The 19,055-nt window shown below is 55.1% G+C and overlaps 1 protein-coding gene across 1 annotated transcript in view; it reads left to right on the top strand.

Annotated features, from left to right (window-relative positions):
• The first annotated feature begins 846 nt into the window (after positions 1-846).
• SMAD6 (SMAD family member 6) overlaps positions 847-19,055 on the top strand; it is a 76,669-nt gene continuing 58,460 nt past the window's right edge. Inside the window, exons 1-3 of the mRNA XM_019441700.2 lie at positions 847-2,839; positions 10,437-10,493; positions 14,149-14,226. Coding sequence (XP_019297245.2) covers positions 2,023-2,839; positions 10,437-10,493; positions 14,149-14,226 — 952 coding nt within the window. The 5' untranslated portion in view covers positions 847-2,022. The remainder of the gene's footprint in view (positions 2,840-10,436; positions 10,494-14,148; positions 14,227-19,055) is intronic.

Raw genomic sequence — 19,055 nt, 5'->3', positions numbered from 1 at the left:
ACCCTCGGACGAGCGAGCGCGCCCGAGGAGGTACCCCGCCGCGCCGGCTCCAGGGGCAGGAGCGGCCTTAACCCTTCCCGCGCCGGGCGGCCCGCTGCTGCCGCCGCGCCCCCTAGCCGGTCCCGGACCCAGTGGGCCGGGACCCTGCCCCCAACCCATCCCCATTTCCTTGGTGAAACGTCGCAGGGGAGAGCAAGACCCCTACCCACATCCCTCTCGGTGGTGCAGAGAATCACTTGGGGAAAGGGGAGGAGGAAGCACCCGGCCCCGAGGGGGCCCGGGACTGCTGGCTTCCCGCCTAGCTCCGAGGGAGAGCCGTGGCGACCGTGAGGAGCCGGAGAGGAGACACTCCCCGCCCCTACCCCACCCTCTGCAACTCGCTACCTCGGGCAAGCCTGGAGCCCCCTTGCGCCAAGCGTCCCAGGTCCCTCATTTGGCCCAGCAGAGAGACCCCTGACTGCGGCCGGGGGTGTGGAGACCTTGTGCCATCAAGATCCCGCTACCGTAACAAATCGGCCGCCCCCTGCTCCCAAGAGACTCAGGCCAGGAAGGCACACACGCACACCCATTTTTATTAGCCTTCCCTGGGATGGGGGTTTGGCCCAACTCTAAAGTGCAATGTGTGTTTGTAAGTTTGTGCACAAGCCAGGGAGAGGCAAAGCGCCCCGTTTGCATCCAAGTCTCAGTGTGTCCACCGCGCCTTCGCGCCGCTCGCCCGTGGTTTGTGTAACTCGCGTGTGTGTGCGCGCGCGCGCGAGGGGGTGTGCTCGCTCGCATCCGTGCCCGCGGCGCAACGCGGGCTTGAAAGCGGGCCGTGGGCGCTGTCAGGCTCGGGGCGGGGGTGCCGGGGCGAGCGTGGGGCGGGAGCCCGAGCTCGGCCCGCCCCGGGAGCCGGCCCTTCGGAGCCTCGGGCCCTGCAATGGGACGTGTTCTCCTTTAAGAGTTAAGAAACTTGAAACCTTGTTTGCGCAACAATCAGCGCCGCGGAGCCGCCAAAGTGTCTAGACTGGCATATGATGGGAGGCAGCCAATGACTCCGCGGCGCTCCTCCGGGGGCCCTCAGTGTGCGTTTGAGGAGAACAAAAAAGAGAGAGAGCCGAGCGGGGGAGCGAGCGAGGGAGCCGAGCCGAGAGAAAGAGCCGCCGGGCGCTGCCTCGCCAGACCTCGCAGGGACCGCGGGGCCACCGGGAGGCACTTTTTGGGGAGGGGGGAGGGGGACGACCTCTGCAGCCGCGGCGCCCCGGGCGTCCGAGCGCAGCGTGGGGCGGGCTGCGACCTCTGCCTCGGTGGATTGCATTTTTAATTAAGGATTCCCAACAGCTCTTTGGGAGTTTTACAGTTTCCACTCATGTGTTGACACCCGCGTTCAGGAGAAACTCGCTCCAAGTGCATCTAGCGCCTGGGACCTGAGACGGAGTTGGCTTTCCGTGCATGCAATTCCAGGATTTTGGTTTTGTTTGGGCTTTCTTTTTTTTTCTTTCCTCCCCCCCCCCCCTTCTTTTGCAGGGAGTAAGAAGGAAGCTGAAGGTATCAACAAGCCGGCCTTTCGGATCCTGCAGGAAAAGCCCATGTAGTTAAGCGTTTGGGTTTTAAAGGCAGGGCTGCCCGGACACATCTGGGGGGTTCGGCGGGAGCGCTTTGTGCTCATGGACCAGTCGCGCAACTTTTGAAGGCTCGCCGGCCCATGCGGGGTCTTTCTGGCGGAGGGCAGCCTGCAGTCCCCCTCCAGCGCCGGGGCTGGAGTTGCTGAGTAGCCCGGCCGCCGGGGTCCATGTAGCCGCTGGCCCGGCGCGGACTGCGGCTCGGCGCGCGCGTGTTCCCCGCCGTCCCGGCCCGGCGAGCTCCCTCATGTTGCAGCCCTGCGGCGCCCCTTCGACGACAGGCTGTGCGCGACCTGCACGGCGCCCGGCGGCGGAGCTTCATGTGGGGCTGCGGCCCGCGCAGCCGGCGCCTCGCTGACGGAACGGACCCCCGGTAACCGGAGACTGCCTCCCCCCCACCCCCGGCGCCAAAGGATATCGTATGTTCAGGTCCAAACGCTCGGGGCTGGTGCGGCGACTTTGGCGAAGTCGTGTGGTCCCCGACCGGGAGGAAGGAGGCGGCGGCGGCGGCGGCGGCGGCGACGAGGATGGGAGCTTGGGCAGCCGAGCTGAGCCGGCCCCGCGGGCACGAGAAGGCGGAGGCTGCGGCCGCTCCGAAGTCCGCCCGGTAGCCCCGCGGCGGCCCCGGGACGCGGTGGGACAGCGAGGCGCCCAGGGCGCGGGGAGGCGCCGGCGCGCAGGGGGCCCCCCGAGGCCCATGTCGGAGCTGGGGGCCGGCGCTGGGGGCTCCCCGCTGGACGTGGCGGAGCCGGGAGGTCCGGGCTGGCTGCCCGAAAGTGACTGCGAGACTGTGACTTGCTGTCTCTTCTCGGAGCGGGACGCCGCGGGCGCGCCGCGGGACGCCGGCGACCCCCTGGCCGGGGCGGCCCTGGAGGCGGCGGGCGGCGGGCGGAGTCGCGAAGCCCGCTCGCGGCTGCTGCTGCTCGAGCAGGAACTCAAGACGGTCACGTACTCGCTGCTGAAGCGGCTCAAGGAGCGTTCGCTGGACACGCTGCTGGAGGCGGTGGAGTCCCGCGGCGGCGTGCCGGGCGGCTGCGTGCTGGTGCCGCGCGCCGACCTCCGCCTGGGCGGCCAGCCTGCGCCGCCGCAGCTGCTGCTCGGCCGCCTCTTCCGCTGGCCCGACCTGCAGCACGCCGTGGAGCTGAAGCCCCTGTGCGGCTGCCACAGCTTCGCCGCCGCCGCCGACGGCCCCACCGTGTGCTGCAACCCCTACCACTTCAGCCGGCTCTGCGGGCCAGGTGAGCGCGCGCGCCGGCCGGGAGCGTTGGGGGGGGGGGGGTTCCCCTCCCCGCCCCCTTCCGCGGCCCTTCGGTCCGCGACGCCGCGGGCTGGGGGAGCTGGGGCTGCAACCCCGGGTGCCCCTGGTGCGTGGGAGCCCGCGGTGGAAGCGCCTCACCCTGGCGGGACGGCCGGGAAGTGGGTATCGGGGCACACGTGTCAAATGGCACCTTCTTCTTACGGCTCCGGCAGACTTAAAAGGCTGTGCATTGGAGTTTTCTCAGTGCAGCCTCAGGGACCTAACTTAACGCTGTAGCTTCATAGACAGTGAAAGAGAAGGGCAGGCCTGACGGAAGCCCAACACAGAGTCGTTCGCCCCCCTCCCGGTTTATCCCAGTCTATTTATACCTAACGTGATACTTTCCTATATCCAGGTGGATACAAGTTGTGAAATGGGGTGTAGAGATCATTCACGGCCAGAGTCACCGGTGTTCATAGATTGTCACACTTGTTCCTTTGTATACGCTGGAGCAAAGCTCCTCTCTCAAAGTGGAGACCACCTTCTTGCCTGACTGTTCCCAGCATCCCTTGGGTGTCAAATATCAGGGCCCGCCATGGTCATCATTGTCAATTCTATGTCCAGTTTTTCTAGAGGGTCCTGGAGGTGTCTGGAGGAGGAGGCGAGAAGGCCAGATATTTTATTTACCTCTGAGAACTGCCTCCCTTCTTTGTTCTCTCCCTGGGATTTCCCACACACACCCACCCCCAGCACTGCTTACCTGAGCAGGCTCTGGGTTCTGGAACAGAGGTGAGGACAGGTGGAGGCTTCTGGCAGGCCAGAAGCTTGCAGTTCCCCTGTTCTGACCTCTGCTCTGCAGGGCTTGCACATTTCGGCCTATAGCATCTTAGGGGTGTATGCATCTTAGGTGGCTTTGGGGGGCCTGTGGGGGTGAGACCTGCTGGAAGAATAAAGGCTCTTGGGCCTGGAAGGGCTCTGAGCTCCTCCAGTCTGTCCCCTCTGGAGAGTCTGCACCCAGCCTGGGGGCACATAGAGGGTCAGATCACAGATCTTCGGATACCTAGTGTGGAAGGGGAGGGTGGGCCCAGGATTTGTCCCAGATGTCTTGTTCGGTGCAGTGTAGTGCCTGGAGGGGAAAGGAATGTGCTTCAGTGGTGGTTCCTGAAGACAGCACTGATGGGGGGTAGGTGGGGAGAGGCAGTATTCATCTGGTTGCCCTGGTCCCCACACGGTCACTCCAGGCCTGATTCAAGGGCTTTGGGCAGTCCCTGACCTGTGACCTGTGGTAGGCTTTCTGTGTCCCTTGTTCCTCTTCCAGACAGCTTCTCCTGGAAGTGGCTTCCTCCCCTCTGCCACCCTGTCTCCTCCCTAACTCTGGGGCCCAGGTCCCCGTTTGTGGTTACCCTGTCCCTCATCATTTTTATTTAGTGGGAGATAATTGGTGGGGCTCACTGTGTGCTTTTTAGCAGGCTCTGGCAGGTATTTTCTCTCTTACCAGGTCAGTTTGCCAGTGACTATTTGTTGAGCACTTGCTCTGTGCCAGGCACCGTACTGGGTGCTAGAGTGGGGAAAGCGGAAATAGGAGTACGACCCATGCCCTTAAGAAACATAATCTGGGCAGGGAGATGGGGCAGAGATGGGGGAAGAAGGGCCAGGTCAGTGGGTCTGAACTATCAGAGCGCTGTGGGGTGTGCAGGTAACAGGATCCCCTCCAGGAGCTCCATAGCTCTGTTCAGAGACTACTTTGGAGGATGGGTTGGGGAGGTGGGCATGGAGGAGGAGGGGAGGGCCAGCCGAGAGTCAAGGTGCCAGGCAAGCTCAGGTGTGTGAGCCGGAAGGGATGGCATGGAAATGTTGGAGCAACAGACAGGCCTCCTCCCCCCACCGTTTCTACACCTTGGATTAGAAGTCACCTTAGGGGGTGGTTTGAGCCCCACAGACTGCCAGGTACAGGTTGGGGGGCAGTTTTTCCCCTGCAGTGGAAGTTCTTCACCACAGACCTGGTCCTAGGCTCTCTAGTAAGGATAGTTTGACCTTGGGTGAATAACCTCTCCTCACAGTCTCCTTGTGAGTGGAATGGGGGTGGCTCTAGAACACTCTCCACATCTCATTCTAGACTGAGCATTGTTGGCACTTGACTCCCTTTCTCCCTTTCTCCTCCCAAAAGGAGGCACTGGTGCAGGGGCTGTGTCTCCTGCCTGTTTGCCAGCCCTCCCCCTCCTTCCCCCATTCAAGCCACCCTGGGGGCAGTTGGGGGGACCCATGGTCTGGGAAGAGTGTTCAGTAGGCGCCAGGTTGGCCCTGTTGCCTCATCCCCTGCCTGGTGGCTTGGGCCGCTGGGACCGAGAACTGGGGAGCCCTTTGCTGCCCACCCCACCCCTGCTGCCTGGCCGCCAGCCTGGCTCCTGAAGCTGGGCGGGTGCATAGCTGGAGCTCAGCCGTGCGCATCCTGATAAGGAGACTGCTCCTTCCAGGGCTCTGGGGGAAGAGGGCTGGGGCACTGGGGCAGACAAGACAGACACACTCATGGATAGCAGGCACATAGCTGGAGAGTATACCGGAATACCCAGCAGGCCAACTGAGGGCACCAGTGCCCACCGGATCCCCACAGGGAGCCCAAGTGACAGGAGGCCCCTTTCTGGGCAGTGCTGACCCCTGCTGCTCAGGGCAAACCCTGCTCCCATCCATCAACTTGTTTGGGACATTGGGGCCAGTTCCCCTTCCCATGGGTAAAGTGAGGAGGTGGACAGAATCCCTAGGGTCTGATATGGGCGGATTCCAGGTGACACAAGCCTGCCTCCCCTGCCCTGCCTTCTCCCCCATGCTTGTCTCAGAAAGTGGGGGTCTTTCCTCTGTGCCCGGCCCTACCCTGCACCTTCGACCCCTTGGGAGTCAGACCCCAGCTCTCCTTCCCTCTTGTGTGTCTTTCTGTCCCGGGAAAAGCCAGTTCGCTGAGCTCGGTGCCTATGTGGACGGAAATGTGGAGAAATACTTTAATCACAGTTTAACCTGTGTTTATACAGCTCCTTTCTCCTGAAAGTATCCATTAACTTTGGAATAAATCTCCTGCTCTTTGCTTCACTACTTTTTTTTTTTTTTTCTGTAATTATATTCAGTAAATTACTATTATCCAAATTGCGCCAGGGAAAGAGACAGAGCTAGAGAGAACTTCTAAACGACTGGAGGAGGCCGCCTAGGAAAACACAGGGTTCCCAGGCCAGGACTATAGGAATTAGAATGGGCTAAAAAGTTTTCCTTTTATTTGGCCTGGCATTATCCCTTTGAAATGAGATCAATTTCAAGTTGGGCTTCCAAGCCCCTGCCCCGCCCCTCTGGCGGCCCCTCGGCCCGCCCGCCCTGCTCCTCGGAGCTCCTCCTTGGAGGTGAGGAAGGGGTGATAATGTGCAGTTTGCCTCTTGCTGGCGCCAGCCGGCCGCGCTGTTTATCTGGCTGCCGGGGGAATCTGGGCAATTAGGCTCAGCCGGCCTTAAAGCGCCAGGAGCTCCTTTTCTGAGGCTCCCGTCCCGGGCTTGAGGTTGAGCCTTCAGGTTCTGGGGGTGGAGGGGAGGGCACTCGGGAGGCCTCCTCCCCACCCACAGCCACCCCCTGCGGAAGGTGGCAACGGGGAGGCCCAGGGAGGCAAGTGGATCCTTTCCTAAGGGAGATGATGGGCTCAAAGGGGGGGTGGGGGTGGAAGGCATTATCCCAAACTGAAACCTTACCAGGCACTGGGAGAGGCTGGGAGCTCTTCTGGCTTTAGAATTAGGGTCCAGATCCCGAAAGGCTAAGTATCACCCCCCTCCACCCACTAGGGGGCTAACCAGAGGCACGTTTGGGCCGAGCTGAGCTGAGCACTAACCTTCTGGTACACTTGGCCCCTGGCTGACTGCTCTTACTTCTGAAGGAAGTTGGAGGAGATTCCTGAAGTTGATGCCTGAGGCTGGATGTCTGAGGGGGCTGGAGTGTCTGATGTCTGTCTGTCTGTCTCTCTCATGTCCATTGCTTTCAGAGGAGCCTGCAGGGCTCTGGGGGAGGCTCTCCCCTTCAAGTTTAAAGCATCTAAGTTTATTACCGAAAAATCAACACAACTTTGGCACTCACTCATCAGGTAGCTTCTCGGAGGGGAGCGGAGAGAGGGCCTGGAGGCAGCCCACACTTACTCTTCTGTCCTTTTGTCTCGCATACTGAGTAGGCCACCTGAGTTAATGACCTAGGGCTCCACTCTCCCAGATCCGTGGGGCCTGGAAGTGTGGGAGTGAAGCAGAGGGGCCGGTTAAAAGTTACCCAGTACTGTTCATAGCAGCATTATTCCTAAAAGTCAGAAAACAGAAAGAGCCCTAATGTCTATTAGCTGATGAATGGGTAACCAAATGTGGTATATCCATCCAACGGAGTATCATTCGGCCATAAAGAAGAATGCAGCTATTGAACGGATGAGCCTTAAAAGCATTATGCTGGGTGAAAGAAGCCCCCCACAAAGAGCCTCCTACTATGTGAGTCTGTGTGAAATGTCCAGAATAGGCAAACCCACGGGGACTGAGAGTAGATTTGTGGTTGCCCACGGGTTGAGGGCATAGGGACCGACAGCCAACGGGACAGGGCTTCTTTGGGGTGATGAAAATGTCCAGTAATTGTATTGTGGTGGTGGTCTCACAACTCTGAATATACTAAAAAGCACTGAATTCAACACTTTCAAAGAGTGAATCTTAGGGTAGGTGAGCAGAAGAACTCAGGTGTTCAAAAAAGGTAACCGGGTGTTGGTTCCCGCCTGGCCTGGCCCTTTGTTGAGCTGAAGTAAAATAACATCTTGTGCCTTCCTCTGTGGCCTACCTGGCCGGACCTCGGGTGCCCCATCCGTTGAAAGCAGCAGTTGACCTGGGTGACCGCCTGACATTATAAATCCCCGTGTCTCGTGGCGGAGTCTGTGGGCCTTCATACTTTTGAACTTGCCCAGGATGGAATGTAGCGTTCAGCTTCCAGCCTCTAAAGTTGTTAAACAGTTCTGTGCGAACTGTTCTGCTGGAGCACGTGGGGGCCTGGTCAGGTCCCTCCCCAAAGCTTTGCAGTGCTTCCCTCGCTGGTGAGATGGACTTTCCAAGTTTGTAGATGCGCTTTGTGCCTCATTCACATCAGGACACACCCAGCCTGCGTGTGGCCATGGGTGGCGGCTGTCTCAGGCAGCTCCTTCAAGAGGGGACTTCAGTAGCCCTTCTCCCCTGTATTTTCAGCTTTGGGCTCCAGGTAAGCAGCCCCTGGGTGAAATCCTGGGGTCGATTACAGTGGCTTGACTCCAGCCTCCACAGCCCATTGCTGACAGGTTTCACTTTCGGGGGACAGATCTGGGAGGGCAGCTGTCCGGAGCACCCCCCCCCACCTCCCCACCATGTGTGGCCTGAGCCTTAGCAGATCAGATTTTTGCAAAAGGAGCCCTGACCCAGGAATTGCAGGTCTTCTGCTAAGTGAGTGGGGTGGTGGGAAGGGCATGAGGCTGGGGATCAGGAGACCTGGCTTCTGGTCCTGACTTTGGCTCTACGACCATTTCAGCGTGTGGCACTGAGGGAGCTGCTCCCACTGTCCAGACCTCAGTGGTCACTGTACAGTGGGAGCGCCAGCCTCAACTGTCTTTCTTGGTTAAGCTCTAGCCCCGCTTGCGTACTGCTTCGTGTCCTGAAGCAAGGCTGGTCCTCGCTGAGTCTGGTCTCCAGCTCCTCCAAGGCCTGCGCCAGTGGGTGTGACGTGGGTCCTACTGAAGGCAGATAGTTCCCTTCCTCGAGTCTGGCTTGGCATCTCCTTGGGATCACCCCTTTGGCCTTCTAGGTCCTCTTTCTCCACACCTTTGTCTACACGGCCCGAACTTTGCCATTATCCTCGTCACCGTCATGAGGATAATGACTTTAGATGTTTACTGAGCTCTTTCTGTGCCCGTGACGCGCTGGACCTCGCTGGGGTGAGGCGGTGTGATACAGGGTGCCTCTTGTTGCTGCCTGTGTCATTGGGATATAGAGCCAAGTCGGGCCCGGGCCCAAATTCCAGTTCCATCATGATTGGCTGGGAGACACTGGGCAAGTCAGTCTTCACATCTGTAAAATGGGAATAATAATGGCCATTGTATTTACTTTGGAGAAAGGACAAAATAAGAATAGGTACCCATGAGCATGATTAACCACTCTGTACCTAAGACCCAGAAGAATGAAAGACAATAAACGAAATAGAAAATGCCCTGCATGGAGGAAGAAACAGGGTAGGCATTCAGCGCATGTTTGCTTCTGTCCCCAGTGGCTATTCTGTGATTCATTTTTCCTTCTCTCAAACTCCTGTCCACAAAAGATTCCCTGTTTCTAGACCTCAGAGCCCTCACTTTGTTGAAGTAATTTCAGGCTGGAAATGCTGGGGTGGGGAAGAAGTCAAGCTGCATCGGGTGTACAGAGCAAAAAACAAATGCTCCTACAGCTAATTGTGCCTTATTATCATTGCGAAAAACACTTATTACCCCTTGTGTCATTACTGATACCTGCCTAATAATAGTTATTACCACTTTACTACCACCGAGAGTTTGTTTTAGTTTGCGATTTGATGGTGTTTAGTTTCATTTAGGGAAAATGAAGGGTCATTTCATTCATGCAAATTGTTACTTAGTTTAGCAAATTGTTACTTCCCCTAAAGCAAGAGGCTAAGGAATTCTTCTGAAGACAAAATATATGTTTTCAAGGAGGAGTATTTTGGGCAAATGAAAGGAAACCCAAAGAAAAATACCATAGACGATAAGGAATCACAGAGGGTCTGAGATGGGAGGCCACAGAGAACTTGTGGGCCACCCCTTCTCTTTACAAAGGGGGAGACTGAGGCTGAGAGCTAGCTGGAAGTGACTGGCTTAAGGTCTCTCATCTAGGTAGCTGGGTTGACTTCCTGGGATCTAGCCAATCTTACCTTCCACCCTGCCCCCAAGAATGTCAGTTGTAATGCAGCTGATCTGGAAGGAGCTTCTGTGTCTCTCATGCTCGGTGCTGATTAGAGTTGCCAAATTTAGCAAATAAAACTAAAGAATGCCTAGTTGAATTTGAGTTTCTGACAGACAGCACGTAATTTTTTAGTGTAAGTATGTCCCAAATCTTGCAAGGGATATACTTATGCTAAAAATTACACCACGTATGTCCAAACTTCAAATTTAACAGAGCTTCCTGTGTTTTATCAGGGAACCGTAGCTCTGACTTGTTACAGTAACAGTTACTGTTTGTGCATGTATTTTTCCAGAATACCAAGAACTGTTTGACATAGTCTTCTTTTGCCCTCCTGGCACACCTGGAAGGTCTTTGTGATTATTGTCCCTGTTTTAGAGCTGAGGAAACAAGTTCAGAGAGGTGAAGCAACTTGCCTGAGGTCACACGGCCAAAGGTGGCAGAGGAGGGATTGAGTCCGGGTCTGTATGCCAAGCCTGTGGCCTCACCTGTTGGGCAGCAGAGGTGGTGGGAAAAGAGGAGAGTTTCCTGGGGGCTGGATTTATTATTTGAGGAAACCGATGATCAAAAGCAGGTCCACCCCCCCAGGTGTGAACTCCCCCCCCCCACCCCAGCAGTGACATGTTGTCTCCTGTCTTTCAGAATCACCACCGCCCCCCTATTCTCGGCTGTCTCCTCACGACGAGTACAAGCCACTGGGTAAGTGTGTCCTCCTTCCCACCGGCTCCCTTTCAGTCCAGGGCCCAGCCTCAGTGCTCAGGGGTGTGGAGGGGAGGGGGGAAAGCAGGCCTGGTTGCCTTTGAGATGGGGCGAAGTTTTACAAACACACCTCCAGTCGGGCCAAAGCAGACCCAGGCTCTGCAGCCGGCTATTTACATCTTGAAATTCCTCGGCTCATCATTAACCTCTCTGTGACCTTTAAACATGGGCCTGTGGGAGATGAATGGGTTTTGACTTAAGCACCTCATTGGAGATGGGTTTGGTATTTCCCTCTTTTCCTCTCTCCCTCCCCCAGCCCTTGGTTGTTCTCCTTTGACTTGTGTTAATTAGCACTATGACAGATAGGTAGAGCATATGAAGTCCCCTTTGAGAGGGGTGGTGTTTTTCCCCCCATTTTAAGCCAGGAAGTTCACCTGGGCAGAAACAACCGTCGGACTGTGCAGAAAATCCGTGTATTGGTGCAGAAAGCCCCTGGCGTGGTCCGACCCCGGGGTGTGCTCCGTGGAGGTGGCAATGTCATTGTAGGCAGGTCCCACTCAGAGTCAGAAGTGTTCTCTGGAAACCCTTGGGGCTAGATGAGCAGCTCGTATTCTGGAGTAGCTGCATGTGGTTTTACAAGTAGCGGTGGCTTGTTTTCTGGCCCTGCTGGGTCCCCCAGAGGAGGATACCAGGGATGGGGTGAGTTCGTTTGGCTTTACTAAGTACCAAGAGAGAAACTTTGCGACCCAGGCAGTTCCCGTGGGAGTCAAGCTTCCAAAGTCCGATAGCACAGCAGTGATGCTCACACATTCCACCAAGTGACCACAAGAAGTGGGTTTTGTTTTGTTTTTGGTAAAGGCCTCTTCCCAGTAGCCTGTGTCAGCATCATCTGGGAGGTCACTTCTAAGTGTCACAGACTCTCAGGCATCCAGGCCAGTTTTCTTTCCAGGCCGCCCCCCACCCCCACCCCGCCTGGTGCAGTCAGAAATGCCCACCGGGTCCCTTCAGGAGTTTGACCTCTTCAGCCTAGGAGGACAGAGCCTGTCCCGTGACGGTGTGTGAGTCAGTGGTTTAATGATGGCAACTTCCTCATTGTTTTTCCCCACGGATGGTCATCCCGTGCATGGAGGAGCTTTATTTAGTTTTCTGGGGGAACTGAAGAGGTCATCTGGTGGGACCCTGTCACTTCATAGATGAGGAATCTGGCTGAGGGCTGGAGCAGGCCCTGTAGCTAATGAGCAGCAGGGCTGAGGCAGAAACCCCATTCAGCTCGGCGGTTCCCCATCCCTCCCTCACAGGCCTGTCTCAGCATTTCCCAAGTCAACATAATTGCACTGGTCGCTTAGAAGATCTGTAGATCCATTAGAGGGGGGGAAAACCCTCAAAGGTTCTTAGTAAATGTAGCCCCTCAGTTCGAATGTCGAGGATCATTGCCCCGAGGAATTGCAGGTCAGCCTGTGATAAAGCAGCAAAAATCAGGACACCGCCTGGCCCTGCAGAATGACCATTTGGAAATCAACAGGTGTCCCGGTTATTTTACAAATGGGACAACTGAGGCCCGGAAAAGAGGAAATGACATTTGCTGGTGGTCACATAGCTCAGGAATCTGTAGACTATGGCCTGCCATCTGTTTTTTGTATGTTTCGTGAGCTAAGGATGTTTTGTACTTTTCTTGATGGTTAAAAAAAAAAAAAAACATCGAAAGAGTAATATTTCCCGACATGTGAAAATTACATGAAATTCAAAGTTTAGCATCCGTGAAAAAAAATCCCGCTGGAGTATCACCGTGTTTGCCTGTTTCCATGTTGTCTGTAGCTGCTTCTATGCTATAGTGACACAGTTGAGTAGCTGTAACAGAGATCGTGTGGCTCATAAGGCTTGAAAATGCTATTCGCTCTGGGGCCTTTTGCAGAAGAAGTTGGTGAGCCCTGACTTTTATGACTGATGGTGGAGGTTGGACTCAAACCTGGGGCTCCAGCTTCAAAGCAGGGTCCCTCTCTGGGGCTCGAGCAGTGATCAAGGTTGGGAGTGTTCTTTTTCTCCATCAGCCACTGCAGGGTATCAGATGTCAGGGCCTCTCTAGAAGCAATAAATGGGAGGGTTTGGAAGGATGCAGGATAGGGACTTACTAGCTGTGAAAGGTGGGAACCGTTCCCATGCCTGGGACCCTCACAGAGCTGCCCACGTTGGCTCTACAGCGGCTCCCGCAAGGAATAGGGTCCAGCCTGCGATGTTGCACTTTGGGAACATTAGATCCGAAAAGCAAAACGCTTTTAAGAAGTTCCCACTTGGGCATTGGGGTTATTATTTTTGTTTCCAAGAGATTTTCCATGTGTCCGTAGTTTCCTCCTAACACATTTTAGCAGCAGATAACTTTTTCGTGTCCTGATAAATAGTCCGGGCTATTTTTTGTATTATTTTCTTTTCCTTGCATTGTTGCTTTTTCATAAACAAAAAGTCAGTTCACTTCTAAGCCTCTGTGATCACATGAGACCAAAAAGCAAAATAAAACCCAGAACACCCAGTCAGCATCTGGCAATTGGGAAACAACAACAAAAAAACCCCAAACCACCCCCCCTCCCTAGAATTGGTTAATGTTTCATCTTCCCGTTCCCCAAACCATGTGGTAAAAGGGAAAAAAAAATCCTACAGGATCGAATGGAATTCTAGCTAGCCAGGGCCTTGGCTAACGGTTTTGGTCCCAGGAATCCCCAGGTTGGTCAGGTGGGACCCACTGAGCCAGACCTGGGTTGAGCTGGGTAAGAAGGTGATGAGCTGTCAACCTCACAGAACGTACCTTTTGACGCCTTCACATGGACAACGCCCCATAGCTGGTCGCAGAGGAAAAAATTTGCCAGTCTGCCTGCCCCCAAAAGGCATCGGCTTGTCAAGGTGGTAGCTTAGTGTCCAAGAGAAAACGTGCCAAAGATTTTCCTTTCCTCGTCTCACCGCACTGCAGACAGGGAAAAACAAATAATGCATGCCATACGAAGTACTTAAAACTACTTAAAAAAAAAAAAAAAAAAAAGAATGCCTTAAAAAAACCAGTCCAGGCATTGAAAGTTGCTCCGTGAGCAGGTTTGGATGTTAAAGAGTGGAGGAGGGAAGAGCGAGAAAAAAAGTTAATCTGGGAGCAAATGCTTGAGCCCTTAATTAGAGGGGTGTAAGCGGGACAGAGTGAGGATGGCTGGTAACTTGTTAAAACAGAGCTTCCCGAGCTCCAGCGGGAGGAAGGAAGGAAGCAAGGAAGGAAGGAAGCAAGAAGGAACAACTTTAAGAATTTTAATGGTTGTAATTAAGCACAGCAACTATGAATTGTTTAGGGGCTTAATTTAACCTTACCCACAGAGGCTCCAAGTTGCTACTTGCTCAGTCCCCTGAACTTGGGTTATTTCTGTGGTCAGGGCAGTTGAAACTTTTTCAGGTGTGAGGGCTGCAGCAGTCAGCATTTTCCAGGGAAGTTCCAGGGCCGGCTGGCCTGGTCTCGCGTGATCGCGGGACGAAGTTACAGAGTGGCATCAGGAAGCTGAGAGGGACACGTCGCCCTTTGCAAGCACTTGCGTGTGCACATGCACACGTACACACACAGATGCGTGAGAAGAAAAGAGAGGAGCGCCCCGCAGCCAACTAAGTTGTCTTTTTGTTTCTTCCGTAGATCTATCTGATTCCACATTGTCTTACACTGAAACGGAGGCCACCAACTCCCTCATCACCGCCCCGGGTGAATTCTCAGGTTGGCATTTCTGTCCTTGCACGTTGCTGTTGTGTTGAACTTCACAGAAAGGGGACAGGTTGGGGGCGGGGCTTGATGGAGGCCTTTTTGATTTCCTTCCTCCTTTTCTTTTCCCCTTTCCTCCCACCTCTTGGATAGGAAGACTGTCCCTGTCTTTATCCTTGGTGTCCTTGGGGTTAACGACAATCTGTACGAATGAGCTCTAAAGACGGTCACTTTGAAAGTGCCTGTTGGTCCACATGTTCATCAGTGGACTCCACCTTGTCTCATGGAAACAGGGAAAGCCTAGCACAACCCTCTATCCCTCATTTTAGCAGGGGAACCTCTTTTCTCAGCTGCCAAGAGGCCCCAGAGTGGATGTGTTTGTATATATTTATCTTTGTGGGTTTCTCCTCCTGTCCACACCTCTGGGGAAGGACAGACGTGGAGGGTCAGAAGAGTGGAGGTCGTGTGGGTAGAACAAGCTTGGACAGAGGGTCTGGCAAATGAGGAGTTTGCCAAAGGTTGGTAGCTTCCATGTCTCTCCCTGAGCAGTGGATGCTGGGCTAGGAAGCAGAGAGAACCCCAGTTTGGAGTCTCCCAATCCCCTGCAATTAAGAGTTGGCCACAGGGAGCCTCACATTCCTGGGCCTACCTAAACCAACCCTTCCTTAGGAGATCAGAGGTTGGTGGTGCACCGGGGGCATCGAGGGCCAGGAGGGACTCTGGTCCTGAGGTCTGTGGGACCCTTTGAGAACATGATGGATGGGTGTGCCGTGAAGACAGCTGGGGCTTGTGGCCTGGATCTGTGCTGTGTGGTGTGACAGCCACTCAGGCTGGAGCTGCCTCCTGAGTGGGCATGGCTGGGTCTCCACATGAAGGCCTCTGTCTGTCTGCATCTTCCCTTCCCCTGCCCCACGCCCATGTCATGATAGCAATAGCCGCGACCATAGCTGTTTAGTGTTTCCTCTGCACGGGCCCCTTTTTCATGCATCAGCTCAGAACAGCAGTAAAGGACTCGCTCAGGGTCACATAGTAGCAGAACCACTCGCCACTGTGCTTATAACCACTGCTCTGTCCCCCCTTTCCTGCAAGGGCTGACTGTATCCCCAATGCCTCCATTCCTTCACGTGAAGATCTGTCTTTCTTGCCACCCCCTCCCCATGACTCTAAGGGTGACACGATGCTGGCTGTGCATGGCTGCCTGGCCTTTTCCCGTGTCTGAGCCCCTCTTCATTCATTCCGTATTCCATCACAACCATGGAGGTTGCAAGAGTATGTCTGTTTCAAAGATAGGAAAACTAGAAGCTGAAGCAAGAAGTGACTTGCCCCGGGGTCACATAGTGGGGCTTAGCTGGTACTGAGGTCCAGGGCTTCGGGGTCCTCCCTGCCTTCTGGTCTCTGGTGGCCCCCTCTAATCGGAGGTTTCCTCTGTGCCTTTTGGCCCCTCCTTGGTTGCAGTGTTTTTCCCTGAAAGACCTTACCGGACGAATGTAAGAAGTTAATATTTCACTCCATTCTTTTTTCTCCTTTGCCTATGTAGAAGGAAGCCACATATAATTTTGAAGCAAGAGGCTTAACGGTATTTCTGAATGCATGATTCTGTGCCTTTGCCAGCCCTCAGGATGTGTTTAATTTAGGTGATTGCATTGGGGTAGGTTGGATGGATGGGTAATTTTTCGACATCCCCCCCAACCCCCATCCCCCCAGTTAATGGTGGAAATTCTCATTTGCGGGGGTGCTGCAGAGTTCTGCAGTACGTTTGCAGATATAGTCTCTCTTTTTAAAAAAAAAAATTTAATGTTTATTTAGTTTTGAGAGAGAGAGAGAGAGAGAGAAAATGAATGAGTGGGGGAGGGGCAGAGAGCGAGGGAGACATAGAATCCGAAGCAGGCTCCAGGCTCTGAGCTGTCAGCACAGAGCCCGATGCGGGACTTAAGCCCATGAGCCGTGAGGTCATGACCTGAGCTGAAGTCGGAAGCTCAACCTACTGAGCCACCCAGGTGCCCCAGTCTCTTTTGATCTCTATCATCCCGGTGCTGATCTGGTGTGTGGCTCAGGCAGGAGGGAGCAGACCCCAGAGCACTTAGGGAAACCAGGAGAGAGCGCCCTCTAGAGGGACGTCTCTGGGAACCCTGGGGTCGATAGGTTTGGCTGCCTCTAGGGCCCAGGGGCCCTGTGTTTGGGATTACTGCCCAGTCATCCCAGAGCGGTGTGTGGTAATGGCCAGTGAGGAGGCCCCTGCTGTTCTTAACTGTGGACGAGGACTACTTGGTTCTCATGAGAAAATCGGGGGGGAGGGGCATCCAGTGACTTGGAATTCTGAAGGGCTAGGGGAGCTGGGGAGGAAGTTTGGGATTGGCACTGAGGGGATCAAATGGGATCTGGCGGGCTTTGGTCTGAGATCTGGGTTGTCTCAGTAGGCAAGTGGAACCTTCCCCACGTGGTCACCCAGGCCCCTTCCAGGGACTTAATGCATCTCCTCCCACACCGGGGGCTCCCTGTTCAGCTTTTCCAGCTTACTCGTGCTCTGGGAATCTGAGGACCAACGGGCAGTACGTTGGCACTGCCCCTGCCTCCTGGGAGCTCATAGGCTTGGGGCTGGAGTAGCTGTCACACTGGAGGACAGGCTCCGGGAGGGAGGCCCCGCAGGGTGAGGAGAAGGCCCAGAGGGGTGACAGGTCTCAGTGGATGAAGGTAGGAGTCGTCCATCTGGCTAGGATGTAATGCAGGGTTGTGCCTGGCAGGGTGGGAAGTGAGGTCAGAAAGATGATGGGCAGAATGTGTTGGGCCAGGCCAGGGTGTTTGATGGTCAAGGACAGATAATCATGCTGCCGCTGTTGTTGTCAACAGTTGACAGTTCTTGGCACTCACTACTGAGCACTTTGCGAAGAGCTGGTCATTCTCCATCTCGTTGACTCCTTACCACGAGCCAGTGAGACAGATGTGATTCCCCCTGTTTTATGGGTGAGGAAACTGAGGCTCATTGCTTGGGCAGGCTGCCCAAATTCCTGAATTGTGAGTGGCAGGCTTGGACTGGGACTGCCCAGCCCTCCAGCCCCGAGGGTCCTGCCTGGCATTCCGCAGCTATCGTTCCCATCCCCTTCCCTGAGGCACACCCTGGTGGGGCCTGGGGACAGGGTAGAGCCTTGGGACAGTCCATCCCTGTTTAAGAACTGAGGATGGGGGTGCGGGGCTGGCGAGAGGTGTAGGGCTTTGTGCTTATCCTTGTCATCACTGGGCAAACCCTGCAGACCACCCAGAGGCCACACCGGCCAGCCGCCTCAGCCCCCTCTGCCTCCCGGAGTCCTGAGGGGCAGCTGTTCCTGAGAGCCTGGCCCCTTTCTCGAGCAGGGTCTGCAGCCCTGCTTGTCGGCCTTGTTCAGTGTCAATCCCAGCGCCTGGCTTGGAGCGTTCTATTTTGATCCAGCTCCAAGGTCTCGGCTTCACTTTCCTGTTCTGTGGTTGAGGCCACTTTAGGGGGATGGTGGGCATTTTGAGGCGCAGTCATAGCCGGGGAAGGCGAGGGCATGTGGGTGGCCGGGCGGGGGCGCGGGCAGCAGGACAGGAGGCTGTCTTGTGTCAGCTCTCTGCTGAGTGGTTGACAGGACACCCTCATCTGATCTGTTTATCAGCTCCACATTTAGATGCATGATCCCTGCTACACAGATGAGAACCCTGAAGCTCAGGAGGGACAGTGACTCCACCAAGATTACTCAGTGAGGGGCAGAATGCACAGCTTCCACTAGATCTAAAGACCCTGACACCCAGAGTCTTGACAACCTAGGAGTTCCTTTTGGGGTGCCTTCAAAAGCTTGATGCTCTGGATTCCTTCCCTAACTCAGGGCCTGGGACGCTGTCCCCTGACTATCTAAAGCCCCCTCAGGCCATCCTTTTCCCCTCCATGACACCTCTACCTTTCTCCCATTCCCTTGATTTCAGTTTAGTTTAGGGAGCAAAACAAGATTAGCTAGTTAAATTCACACTAAAGTGTGAGTGGCTGGTAGGCAACCCTTCTTGGCAACTTGAAAGTAGAATATGCTATAATTCAAAGAATTGTAGGATGAAGGGCCACATAGGCATGGTCATTCTGAGGAGGGATGAGTGAGGAGGGCAGGATTCTCTTAGCTCTTGGCTGCCCTAGGCTAGAAGAACAGAAAGAGCATACATAACACAAGGAGCATTATGCCCTGGGTGGGAAAGAGCAGCCAGACCAGGCTCCGTGCTGGGTGCGGAGTGAGCTTTGGGCCAAACGTTTAATGAGGGCCTGAAGTGCTGTGTTGCTTTAGAAGCCAGGCCTGCCCCATTCCAATGCTGTGGTGCTGGGGGGTGCAGCCCTGGGCCAGCTTCAGGAACCAGTGACTCCCCTCTGGTAGCCTATTCTAGTGCCTATCAGATAGCTATTCAAGTGCCTTTAGTAAGTACCTATGGTATACAAGGTGTGGTATAAGCTGCCAGTCACAGGGCTGTCCCATTTCCCGACTTTGGATGTGTGTACGGTCAGTCCTCAGAGCATGCTGTTTCTTTAGAGCTGTGCCGGTGAGGGCGAGCCCCTCACTTTAAAGAGGGAAAAGCCCAGGGAAGGAAGGGAGCTACACAGGACCACGTGGTGGGGGTGGGGGGGGGGGCGGGATGGGAGCTCAGCTGCATGTATCTTTCCTCCATCAACCAGACTGTAAGCTTCTCGAGGGCACAATTCATTCTCTAGGATTCTTGCATTCTGTAGATTGACAGAGTTTGGGAACAGAGGCTCAGAGAGGTTAGGAGAGTGGCTGAGGGCCACACAGCGAGCATAAGCAAGTAGAGCCAGGTTACAACCTAGGGGGGTCCATGCTGCCCAAACACCTGCC

Source organism: Panthera pardus, unplaced genomic scaffold, assembly GCF_024362965.1.
Source record: "Panthera pardus isolate Hobbes unplaced genomic scaffold, ASM2436296v1 HiC_scaffold_24, whole genome shotgun sequence".
Taxonomy (NCBI): Eukaryota; Metazoa; Chordata; class Mammalia; order Carnivora; family Felidae; genus Panthera; species Panthera pardus.
The sequence above is the reverse complement of the archived record's forward strand: the minus strand, read 5'-3'. Positions and strand labels throughout refer to the sequence as shown.